Source organism: Cottoperca gobio, chromosome 24 (genome assembly GCF_900634415.1).
Source record: "Cottoperca gobio chromosome 24, fCotGob3.1, whole genome shotgun sequence".
Lineage (NCBI taxonomy): Eukaryota > Metazoa > Chordata > Actinopteri > Perciformes > Bovichtidae > Cottoperca > Cottoperca gobio.
In genome coordinates this window covers 5,744,659-5,757,616 of record NC_041378.1, presented here as the reverse complement: position 1 = coordinate 5,757,616, position 12,958 = coordinate 5,744,659, and the positions used below count along the sequence as shown (strand labels likewise).

General features: G+C 42.7%; 2 protein-coding genes across 2 annotated transcripts in view; one reads left to right on the top strand and one right to left on the bottom strand.

Moving 5' to 3' along the window:
• kcnk3a (potassium channel, subfamily K, member 3a) overlaps window positions 1-1,581 on the top strand; it is a 29,708-nt gene extending 28,127 nt beyond the window's left edge. The window contains 2 exon segments of the mRNA XM_029425380.1: window positions 127-761; window positions 763-1,581. Coding sequence (XP_029281240.1) covers window positions 127-761; window positions 763-1,047 — 920 coding nt within the window. The 3' untranslated portion in view covers window positions 1,048-1,581.
• A 6,117-nt stretch (window positions 1,582-7,698) lies between these two features.
• On the bottom strand, window positions 7,699-9,071 carry LOC115003897 (piggyBac transposable element-derived protein 4-like). The gene is made up of 2 exons (XM_029425837.1): window positions 8,242-9,071; window positions 7,699-8,131 (listed from the first exon to the last, which is right to left on the bottom strand). The coding sequence occupies exons 1-2, from the start codon at window positions 9,069-9,071 to the stop codon at window positions 7,699-7,701; spliced, it is 1,263 nt and encodes a 420-aa protein (XP_029281697.1).
• Window positions 9,072-12,958: the final 3,887 nt, after the last annotated feature.

The following is a 12,958-nucleotide window of genomic DNA, read 5'->3' as shown; positions in this document are numbered from 1 at the left end:
TCTACACGGGGTTTGACTATCTTTTCCCAGCCTCCAGCCTTCTTTTCTCCGACTCCTGTCCTCTGCACTGTAGATGTAATTAGTTCTGCCCCACTAACCCTGCTCCTTTCTCCTTCTTCCCCTCAGGATATGGCCATGCAGCCCCCAGCACAAATGGAGGGAAGGTGTTCTGCATGCTTTACGCCCTCCTGGGCATCCCTCTCACTTTGGTCATGTTCCAGAGCGTGGGCGAGCGGATCAACACCTTCGTCAGGTACCTGCTCCACCGTCTGAAGAAGCGCCTTGGCATGAGGCGCACTGAGGTCTCCATGGTCAACATGGTGACCATCGGCTTCATATCCTGTATGAGCACGCTGGGCGTGGGGGCGATGGCCTTCTCGCACTTTGAGGAATGGAGCTTCTTTCATGCTTTCTACTACTGCTTCATCACGCTCACCACCATTGGCTTTGGGGACTATGTAGCGCTGCAGAATGGGCAGGCTCTGCAGACCAAGCCGGAGTACGTGGCCTTCAGCTTCATCTACATCCTGACGGGCCTGGCTGTGATCGGAGCCTTCCTCAACTTAGCGGTGCTGCGGTTCATGACCATGAACGCAGAGGACGAGAAGAGGGATGCTGAGCAGAGGGCTCTCCTCGCTCATAACGGTCAGGTGGGCGGACACATCCACTGTTCCATAGACCAGGTCTCCGACTCCTCCACGCCCTCCGGGTGCGGCGGAGGAAGCGGGGTAGGAGGTAGTGGCGGAGGGGCGGCGGGGCCGGGGTCTACGTAACGTTTACGCTGAAGTGCTCCACTTCCAATCCATGTGCTCCTGCCTTTGGTACAAAAGTAGAGAGAAGCTGCAATACTCCATTCCTATGATCATCCCGCGCGACCTCTCCACCTCGGACACCTACATGGAGCAGGGCGAGGCCTTTTCCAACCCCCTGCACTCTAACGGCTGCGTGTGCAGCCCGCAACGCCACTCAGGCATCAGCTCAGTTTCCACTGGTCTGCACAGCATCAACACCTACAGAAGACTCAATAAACGCAGAAGCTCCATCTAACCCGGAGGACTTTATGCTTAAAGGTCAAGTCCCACAGGAGGGCCCTTCTAAGAATAGCTGAGGACATCAGGGGAACACAACTCCTAGAGAGAAGCTTCTTTCTGGCACTGAACGCTTGCTTCTTTCTGGCACTGAAGATCCTCTTGACAATGTGTATTTAACTTCCATTAGCTATGCACAAACCATTTAGCACTAACATCATTACTGGTGTCACTGAGAAATATTGCTAATGGTTGTTTAAGAAGCATTCGTACTACAAAACTCTGAAACTGTTGCTGTTTGAAGACAGGGAGAAGAAATCCAGTGCGGCTCTTTCTGCACGTCTGATATTCTAATATTAAATATCATAATATTGAATTCAGTATTTTCTTTGTTCAAGAGACAGAATTTCATGTTCTAATATGAAAAGGGACAAAGTACACTGTGAGACATGTTTTTAAGAGGGATTGTACATAATGCTATGAAGAAATATTTTAAATCCACTTTTTCCAGAAATAATCTTTGGTTGTAAGTATTATACTCACTGCAGTGAAATGAAAAGGTATATATATATATATATATATATATATATATATATATATTTGAACACTTCACTAGTAGGTGTTATGGAGGAAAAGCTTATTTTTTCAGTGAAAGATTTCCAAAATATTCTCAGTGTCTTCTCCTGTGTGACTGTAACTGAAGTTCAGGTTCAAGCCAAACTTTCTGGTCTGTTTCATGTTTTTTTCCTTTCATAAGAAAAGCTCATATTGACAGCATGTAAATGATGATAGAGAATGATCGAGCAGGTTTGTCTTTAAATGTCTCGCTGAAAGACGGGACTGTTGGCAGTGTCTCAAACCACTAAAGGCCTCCCTGCCGACCCTTTCAGACCTCACCGCTATGAACTTCTTTTTCATAGTTTCTTCCTGTACGTCAAACTATTGTATGTACTTGTTGCTCATCATATGTTTTCATATAGCACAACTATATTCTGATGGTAGAGAGTCATATCTTATTCACTGCTGCACCTTAGAAGACTGTTGTACCTGCTTTAGGGCATTCAGTGCACTATTACATTTTTTATTTAATCGAATCACATTCATGTTTTGTTATGTAAATTACACGTCCCAAATTAATTATTTCTTGTTAATCAGTCTGAGATGTGTTACTCGATACTCTGCGTGATTAATGATTGAGAACAATAGCAGTGCACCTCACTAATAAATGGCCTCAGAGTTCGCACCTCATGCACTTAGGGGGTCTTTGCTCCAGTCCCACCTAAACACACTTGATTCAGTTAACTGGGGTCTTTATGCAGTGTTCATTCTTGTTCTTGTTTTAGTCCTTTTCTTGTATAATCATTGTTTTTTTTACTTTAAAATGTCATGTCACATTCATTTCAGTCACATTTTCATCTTTACTTTTTCTACTGGAACATTTTTATTAAACTTGTTCAGCATCTGCAGTTGTGTGTGGATTTACATTTATGTTATGTTTTCTTTTTTCTTCAATCATAATAAAACATGATTTAATTTAACACAATGGTTTATTTATTTGAGTGTCAACTGGTTTATTTATTCTGATCTTATTATGGGTAAAAATATATATATGTACAATTATTTGATATTATTAGTGTTCACATAATGCAAACTTATGCCGTAAATAATTTGATGCGATAAATAACAATTCTACACATACTGGATATAATGGTGTCAATGAGTTTACATGCACTCTGGTATCCTGGGTTTGACTTTTTGAGTGATGTAAACCTCTTATGCTAGTTTTGAGAATCCTTAAGTACTCCAATAGAAACCAGGATGTTGTGGCATGTACACATCTTCTCCAGGTTTCTGAACATAGTGGCTGAGATGGTCAGAAATCAAGACACATCTGCAAACAGATGATCATGAACCTGGATATTATTAGAATAATATGTACAGGGATATGAATAGAGAGTGGAGTTTTGTAGAAAAAGGTGTTCCATATGTTGAGGTGTCCAGCTGTCACATATGTGCACAGTCCTGAACATCATAGATGGAAAAAATTGAATTGAGGCAAAGTTAGACAGATTTGCTGTACTGCCGCTGACACCTAATGCAGCAGATACTGTATGCGGGCCAGTGGTTCAGTATTCAGTACAGATTGCAGGTTAACTGAGCAATTGTAGCCTTTTGTACAATCAGGGAATCAATATTGGGCAAATAGAGATGAACAACAATTACAGATCCGATATTCAGTTGAAAATTGGAGCTCTGTGGAATTCAGAACAGGATAAAACAATAAACTAAGGAAAGAAATGTTATCTTATTTCTATGCTCCAGACGAAATATGCTGCAGAACTGCTTTATAAAAAAAAATGCTTTTTTTTCAGACTGAACAAATCTGAGAGAAAAATGTTTTGGACCTGTTTACGTCAATGGAGTCATCATTTTACTAATGTTAATATTTTTCACTATTTTTTTCACTTCCTATTTTAACTCAATATGTAAAACACAGGAAATTGCTTTCTAATTTATAAAACATAAACAATAAATTAAGCTTAATTTGTTTTGGGCGGGGAAACACCGACTACTATGTGGCCGGACCTGTTTGTACAATGTTGCAGCAAATCTCTGCTGACTGTGTCACCACCGCTTTCATCATGGCTGACTTTCCAGCGAGGCCTCGATTATATAACCAAAGTTATGACAAGGTGACTCTAAGTTTACTCACCCCTGTTATTATATTTATTATATATCTGTCACATTCGCACCTTTATAGCTGCAAACCATAAACTCCTCCGGTCTTCCAAAGAGAAACGATCGGCGGAGATCTCAATGTCCTTCGTTACTTTTCATCCGTCGCCCTGCGGTGCCTCACATACAGCGTTCCTCTACAGCTCATCTTTATCTTTACATCACCTGTCGCTCTGATTCATACGACTTCACACACATATAACCACGGAGGAGAAACACTCTTTAGAGTTGTAGGAATTTTTCTTTGTCTTTGATTGCAAGTAATATAACCATATAAATAAAGTAATGACAAGTTTGATATCCATACATTAATCAATGACCTGAGACTGGTACTTGATTTGTTTTGGTCATGTCTTGCAGGACAACAAATGTTCTGATTTGTAACACAACAACATACACTTATTATTGATGCTGGAGTTCCTCAGGGAAGCATTTTTGGCCCATTTCTATTTTCTTTCCACAGTGCATTCTCCATATTCTCAACAACATCTTGTGTCAGATGTTCAATTACCACTATTATGCAGATGAGCAACAATTGTACATCGCAGATTCATCAGACAACCCCAATTATATGCTGTTACATATTCTCACCCAAAGTGTGAACATACGACCAAAGACGACAGTTCTGATTTTTTTTATAGTTATGTAGCTATGTCTAGATCTTAGATCGTAAAACGAACCTACGCAGCTGCGTAGCCACGTAGGTTCGTCAACAAGTCATTTTGTGTGCGTTACTGAGTCCCAGGAGAGCGGTTCGCCGTGTAACCACCACCCGCCTGAAAGCTGTGAAACTCGGCTTGAACGTGGAAAGTCCAGCGCTAAAGTGAAAAGAAAATATCACAGCGACTATATAAGATTTGGATTTTTTTGGACTGGAGATGAAGAGGATCCCAATCCACACTGTGTTTTGTGCTACGAGTCGCTGGCGAACAAGGCTATGAAGCCGAGCGCAAGCGACATTTTGAGAGCAAACACAAGGATTACATTGGGAAACCTTTAAGTGTTTTTGAGAGAAAAAGGTATGAACTCAAGAAACAAATGACGAAGGCGCCATCACAGTTTTTTTCACCGGGGGAAAAAGCGAAGGCTACAGAGGCATCATTTAGGGTATCCCTTCTCATAGCAAAAACAGGTAAACCTCATTCGATAGGTGAGAATTTAGTCAAACCAGCTGCCAAGAAAAAACGAGATCACGGGTACAAGCGGCCAAAATGGGTTTTCTCAGACGGGTGGCTGGCGTCTCCCTTAGAGATAGGGTGAGAATCTCAGCCATCCGTGAGAGACTCGGAGTAGAGCCGCTGCTCCTTTACGTTGAAAGGAGCCAGTTGAGGTGGTTCGGCATCTAGTAAGGATGCCACCTGGGCGCCTCCCTAGGGAGGTGTTCCAGGCACGTCCAGCTGGGAGGAGACCCCGGGGAAGACTCAGGACTCGGTGGAGAGATTATATCTCCTCACTGGCCTGGGATAAGCGGTGGACGATGGATGGATGGATGGACAGCTGCCAAGATCATGACTAATGTATTGTTTGGGGAGAAAACAAGCGACGAAATTAACAGGGTCCCCCTCTCCAATGACACTGTCCAGCGGCGAATAACAGCCATGGCTGAAAATGTGAAAGATCAGCTGATCCCATCTCTCCTCATCCTGCTGGATCTGACTGTTTGACATGGTCGACCATCAGATCCTCCTTCAGCACCTCCACTACACCATCAGACTCTCTGACTCCGCCCTGAGTTGGTTCCAGTCCTACCTCTCTGGAAGAATAGAATATGTATCCTTGGGAGGTGCAAGTTCGCAGATACACCCAGTAACCTGTGGTGTCCCTCAAAAGTCGGTTCTTGGCCCCACTCTGTTCCCCCTCTACACTCTTCCCCTTGGCCGTGTCATCAGCCAGCATAGAATACCATTCCATTGCTACGCTGATGACACACAGCTATATATAAAAACCGACCCAATGCCACATGCAGCCCCACTGTCGACATCTTCATCATCATCATCATCATCATCATTGAACACCTGCCTTGAGGAGATAAAGGCTTGGATGAAAGACAATTTCCTTCAGTTAAATAGCTCAAAAACAGAGGCTATTTTAGTTGGCACACCACACCAGGTCCAGTCTTCCCCCATAACCCACATCACCTTTTCTGGTCAAAACATCCCCCTATCACCATCAGTCACCAACCTAGGTGTAAGATTTGACCCTCATCTGACCTTTGACACCCACATCAAACATCTGTGCAAGACCTCCTTCTACCGCCTCAGGAACATTGCAAAACTCCGCCCCACACTCTCCCTGTCAGATTCTGAACAACTTGTCCACGCCTTTGTCTCCTCAAGGTTGGACTATTGCAACGCTCTCCTCATTGGGATTCCAAGCGGGAGCCTTTAAAAGCTCCAATATATCCAGAACAGCGCCGCTAGGATACTGATGAGGGTGCGAAAACATAACCACATCACACCCATTCTCCACTCCCTCCACTGGCTTCCTGTCGCATTCAGGATCGAATAAAAAATCTCCCTACTCACCCATCAGTGCATACATGGAAATGCTCCTCCGTACCTCAAGGAACTCCTCCCCCAACAAACCTCCACACGCAACCTCCGCTCCTCTAAAAATACTTTGCTCCACCCCCCCAGGACCAAGCTCCGCACCATGGGCGAAGCCATTTTTAACGCAGTCATCGATTTCATCGTGCAGAATAATATCGACTGGACACGATGTGTTGGTATTTGGACAGATGGTGCAACTGCAATGACTGGAAAACAAAAGGGACTGGCAGTTGCACCATGCACCACAGCAACACACTGTTGCATTCACAGAGAACAGCTGGCTGTGAAAGAAATGCCACCATGCCTCAAATCAGTACTGGACGAGTCTGTGAAAATTGTGAACACAATAAAAACCAAAGTGCTGAACACACGTCTTTTTAAAGCTCTGTGTGAAGAAATGGGAAGTGAACACACAAAACAGCTTTTTTGTCAAATCAAAAAAGAGTTTTAATCAATATTCTTGCAAGAAGTAGCAGAGTTGTACATAAAAAAAGATGTACAAACTCACACACGTAAGATTGTAAGACTGCCGTGTGCTTCTCAGGAGTGAATCCTCTGCGGTATTTACACTAAATTCAAAAGTCAGGAGGTAGTTCAGGTCAGTCCCTCTTTTGTTTACACAACATGGTGGTTTGCAGGAGAGACAGATGTTCTTATCTGGAGTTAAGTTGCATATGAACGAAATGCTTGTAGAATCCGAATTTGTATTGTTGATTTAAATTGTGAAGGAGCGATATAGAGAAGGTCACATAACGCTAATTATTAGGCTGCTTAGACTTGTAATATATTGTTGGAGTGGTAAGCAGGCCTATTGTTTTTGGATATTTAGGGAGTTAGGTGGTCCGCGAGTGTTTCTTTATAGGTTAAGTGGTCCTTGGACTGAAAAGGTTTGAGCAACACTGGTATAGCTGCTAATCCAGAGCTGAAAAAGACAATAGAAACATAGCACCAAGTGTCATCAAGTTCACCACCAAATTTCAGATAAAAGACACAAAGAAATAATATTTTAGAGAGGTTTTTCTAAGAACAACACCAGCCGTCTCCAAACTGTACTATTTGGAGACCCCAAAAGGACCTTTGGTAACCACGGTCACATATCTTGGATAAAAATGCCATAACTTTTGAACGCTTCAACGTACAGGCATCATCTTGGGCTCTACTGAAAGGTGACACTCAGGGATATTCTACCATATACTTATAGATTCACTGTAAGTAGTAATGACAGAGTAAGTGAAGTAGAAACATATAGTTTGTGCTTTATTGAACTATGAAAAATAACATTTGCATAAATAAAAAAAAAGTGAAAAGCATAAAAACAACAACACAGCAAATGTGAACAATTTACAAAAACTATTTTTAAGTCCCCGAGTGAACATTGTCCCTCCTCATAGGATGTTTTCAACATGCCAGGCATTGTAGCAGTCCCGCCCCACCACAAAGCACAAAGCTACATCACAGGCGGTGCACTTCACTGGTGTTTTTGCACAACACAGCCTGCACTTCAGCTGTCTGGTCGTGCTGTTCCCAGTGATGTGCACTGGCCTGTGATGTGTTCCAGGTGGAGGAGGCGGCGGTACGGGTCTGACTGTGGAAGCAGAGCCCACCTGTGCCAGCTGCTCGGCGAGGGTCTCCCTGAAAGCCTTCTGGGTCATCGGCTTCTCCCCTTTTCCAGTGGCGATGGCTTTGTGTAGGAGGAAGGCGTTTACAATGGCAATGTCCATAAAGTGGAAGAAAAAAGTCTGGTACCACTTCTGGGTCTTGTGGATGACCTTGTAATAGCCCATCAGGGCATCTGACGGGTCCACTCCACCCATGCACCTGGAAGAAGATAAAAACATAACATTGAGAAATATACCAAAACATAAATATACCAAGTCAACAAATTACTACATTTCAAAAGGATATAAAACATAACATGAAGTACGTACCGGTTGTAATCCTTCACACATGGTGGCACAGAGACGTCCTTCACCATCCACTGCCCATTTGCACCTTTCACCCTCCTGCGCACTGTGTCCCCTGAATAGGCGGTGTGGAGTGCTGAACACATAAAGACATCCCTCGTGTCTTTCCACTGGATGAAAAGGAGGGAGTCCTTCCTCAACCAGCGTAGGCTGCCACGGGGAGATTTGGAATTCAGACTGTTCTCTTTTGTCTTTGGGAAGCCAATTCTGTTAGTGCGGATGGTTCCACAAGCCCAGATCTTCTTCTGGAGAAGGTCCCGGAAAAGGGTAGGACTACTGTAGAAATCATCAACATACAGCTTGTAGCCAGTGCCCAGCAACTGCGTGTCCACTAGCTCCATCACAGACTCATAACTGAGTCCCATGCCGGAGTTTCCGTGGGACCTCCCCTCATACACGAAAAAGTCCCATGTGTAACCGCTCTTTGAGTCGGCCAAAACAAAGAGCTTGTACCACCACTTCACAGGTTTATTCTTCATGTATTGCTTCAAGCCATTACGGGCTTTGGAGGCAACCATCCTCTTGTCGATGGAAATTTCCTGGTCAGGGTGGAAGTTTCTCCTGCAGGCGTCCCTCATCTGATCATAGAGTGGCCTGATTTTGCAGAGGCGGTCGTAGGCTGCTGTGCCTTTCCTCTGCCGATTGGCATCATCCGCCACTGTGCTGCTCAGATGAAGGGCCCGGGTGATCATCAGGAACCTCCCCCCAGTCATAACCCGTTTTGGGAACGACAAGCTGTACAGGTTCCCCCCTCGCCAGTAATCTGTGAAGTCACAGCTCTTCACCAGACCCATGTAGATGATCAGAGCCAGCCAGGGGGGGTGTATGAAGCTGTGCGGATGAGCTTGGGTCTGGGTGCATTCATGGGTTTGAAGATGGGCTGTGGTGGCGTGATGTCCAGGGTGTCTACAACATTCCAGCTCTCCCCAGCTGACGCCCCCGGTTGACTGCTGCTGCCAACACCGCTTCCTCTACCTCTCTGGAGAGTTGGAGGGGGGGGGTCCTCTCCTGAGGTACTGCTCTCCTGCTGCTCCACTCTATACCGCTTGCTGGCATTGGCGGTATCCGGCTCCCAATTCTCATCAGCGTCTGAGGTGTGTCTATTATGTGAAAATAAAGAAATAAGTTATCTACAAAATAGACAAAAATAATTCCATCACTTCTTTACTTTTCTACAACTCACTCCCTCAGCAGTACAGACAGGGAAACATGGGGGTAATAACACTACACACACACACACACACACACACACACACACACACACACACACACTTCCCCCAAAGCTCAGCAGTAACACCTCAAGAGGTGAAACAAAGGAGCATGATGGAATGTACACAACACATGGCACAATAAAACTCCTCCCGCCTGCGGGCCCAGCAGGCCATAAGAGGAGGAGTTTTCTTATAGCTTAGTTTTCTTATAGCTTAATTCTTTATAGCTGGATGTCATTTATATGGTTCTAAACTTTATGTGTTTTACAGATATGATATTCTTATCATTTAGGGATAATACAAAGCATTATTACTCTCCAAAGGCATGAGTTCTTGTGCTATTCTTCTGGCAGCTCGGATGACATTCTCAGTGTTGACTTTATCTCCAAATTCAATCTCTCTGTGCTCTAGAAGTATTCCCTGCTGTCCTCGTCCAATGATGAGTCCAGACCTGTTTACGTCAATTGAGTCATCATTTTACTAATGTTAATATTTTTCACTATTTTTGTGTTTTATTTTTTTCTGCCAAACAAATGTCTGCTTCCTATTTTAACTCAATTTGTAAAACACAGGGAATTGCTTTCTAATTTCTAAAACATAAACAATAAATTAATTTAATAACTTAATTTGTTTTGGCCGGGGAAATCGATCTCCTTAAATGAAGTGAAACACCGACTACTATGTGGCCAGGACCTGTTTGTACAATGTTGCAGCAAATCTCTGCTGACTGTGTCACCACCGCTTTCATCATGGCTGACTTTCCAGCGAGGCCTCGATTATATAACCAAAGTTATGACAAGGTGACTCTAAGTTTACTCACCCCTGTTATTATATTTATTATATATCCGTCACATTCGCACCTTTATAGCTGCAAACCATAAACTCCTCCGGTCTTCCAAAGAGAAACGATCGGCGGAGATCTCAATGTCCTTCGTTACTTTTCATCCGTCGCCCTGCGGTGCCTCACATACAGCGTTCCTCTACAGCTCATCTTTATCTTTACATCACCTGTCGCTCTGATTCATACGACTTCACACACATATAACCACGGAGGAGAAACACTCTTTAGAGTTGTAGGAACTTGATTGCAAGTAATATAACCATATAAATAAAGTAATGACAAGTTTGATATCTATACATTAATCAATGACCTGAGACTGGTACTTGATTTGTTTTGTTCATGTCTTGCAGGACAATAAATGTTCTGATTTGTAACACAACAACATACACTTATTATTGATGCTGGAGTTCCTCAGGGAAGCATTTTTGGCCCATTTCTATTTTCTTTCCACAGTGCATTCTCCATATTCTCAACAACATCTTGTGTCAGATGTTCAATTACCACTATTATGCAGATGAGCAACAATTGTACATCGCAGATTCATCAGACAACCCCAATGATATGCTGTTACATATTCTCACCCAAAGTGTGAACATACGACCAAAGACGACAGTTCTGATTTTCTTTACAGGCATAATCTGTGATCCAGATGTAAAGGAAATCATAAATGCCCCATAAACGTTTCCTTTCATCACAGTATTTTGTAAACCTCAGATTAACCTCTTAAAGTGGGGGCGAATTTACCGAAAATACCTACAAAGACATACCCAAAGTAAATTGAAAGCTGCTCTTCAACCTTTTGCACCAGCTGCATGATTTTGGTCTCATTCAAAAGATAACTTTCTTATTGTTCTTGCAAAACAGTGAATAATCACTCCAAGTGCTTCTGGCACTGAGTAATAGTGGTCTGAATATACTGAATTTGAAGAAAATACACTCCGCCTGAATTTGTTTGTTGAAAAAGATGCCTGAAGATGGGTGTAGCTCAGTCTTTGAAACCCGCCGAGCTCAAGCGACATGTTGAGAGCAAATACAAAGATTACATTGGGAAACCTTTAAGTGTTTTTGAGAGAAAAAGGTATGAACTCAAGAAACAAATGCCGAAGGCGACATCATAGTTTTTTTCACCAGGGGAAAATGCGAAGGCTACAGAGGCATCATACAGGGTATCCCTTCTCATCGCACAAACAGGTAAACCTCATTCGATCGGTGAGAATTTAGTCAAACCAGCTGCCAAGATCATGACTAATTTATTGTTTGGGGAGAAAACAAGCGACGAAATTAACAGGGTCCCCCTCTCCAATGACACTGTCCAGCGGCGAATAACAGCCATGGCAGAAAATGTGAAAGATCAGCGGACCACACGTTTACACCAAAGCCAGTTTCTCACACTGCAACTGGACGAGTCGACTGATATCGGGAAGGAGGCAAATCTGCTGTGTTTTGTAAGGTACATTTATGCTGGCGATGTGCAGGATGAATTTCTTTTTTGTCGTTGCCTGCCGACCAACACCACAGGGGAAGCCATTTTTAACGCCGTCATAGATTTCATTGTGCAGAATAATATCGACTGGACACGATGTATTGGTATTTGCACAGATGGTGCAACTGCAATGACTCGATACGTGAGTCATCGGGAGACTCGGTTGCTATAGGCTCGGTCTTTAAACAAAAGAAGAGGGGCTGGCACTTCCTTACTAAGTTGACACTCATTGGCTATTGAAGGCTATTGAAGGCTGTAGCTAAGGCATGGAAGCTCCTATTGGCTCAAATGAAGTGTCAATCTTAGAGTCTTGTCTCCATCTTGGAATCGTGGGATCAGAGCTGCGTGCACGAAAAATAAAGTTTTTAGCGAGGATAAACGAAAATAACACACAGCTGTTTATGAGCTTTTATCGACGTTATCGTGTCGATGGACAATATATTTTTATTGGCATCGATTTATTGGAGCTTTGGCAATGACACAGGAGTATTATTTTTGGATTATTGCTTATAACAGGATTTTGACGAGGCATCATAAGTGGGCTCAAAGTTATGATTTTGATTTCGAGTTTGCCTGCTAGTTTGAGGAGCTGATTGTACCTGCTGTTTGATTTTGATCTCAAAATCTAAATAGACGAGATTGTAAGCTTTCCAAAAATATTTTAAAAAAACCACATCCAGCATGATGGAATGTACACAACACATGGCACAATAAAACTCCTCCTCTTATGGCCTGCTGGGCCCGCCGGCGGGCCCACATATAAGAGGTTTTAACAGGTTTGTACTTCAGTTAGTATAAGATAGATAAAAACATAAATAAATAATATAAACCTTAATAATAAACCTTAATTCATAAACTGTATATTCTCATCGCATAGGAAATACTCGTAAAATGTTTTGTTGTTAGCGCTGTGTCAGCTACTAAATGCCCGGTTGCCAAAAACAAGAAAGGTGAAATGTTTTTATCACTTAAAACTAACTTAAATTAACATAGTTAAAATATTTATTTGATTGCAATATACCTAATTTATTTAATAAAAATAAAATAATTTAAATGAATAAAGATTAACCTGATAGAACAGGTCATATTTTCTCTCAGTATTCTTCAAATGCTGCAGATATATGAGACTGTTGGAGGAAATCTTGA

Excerpts from the sequence above, each read along its gene's own strand:
- LOC115003897 (XM_029425837.1), bottom strand. The coding sequence starts at position 9,071 with ATGGGTCTGGTGAAGAGCTGTGACTTCACAGATTACTGGCGAGGGGGG. Across the intron at positions 8,132-8,241 it reads TGTGTGAAGGATTACAACCG|GTGCATGGGTGGAGTGGACC; the intron begins GTACGTACTTCA and ends ATCTTCTTCCAG.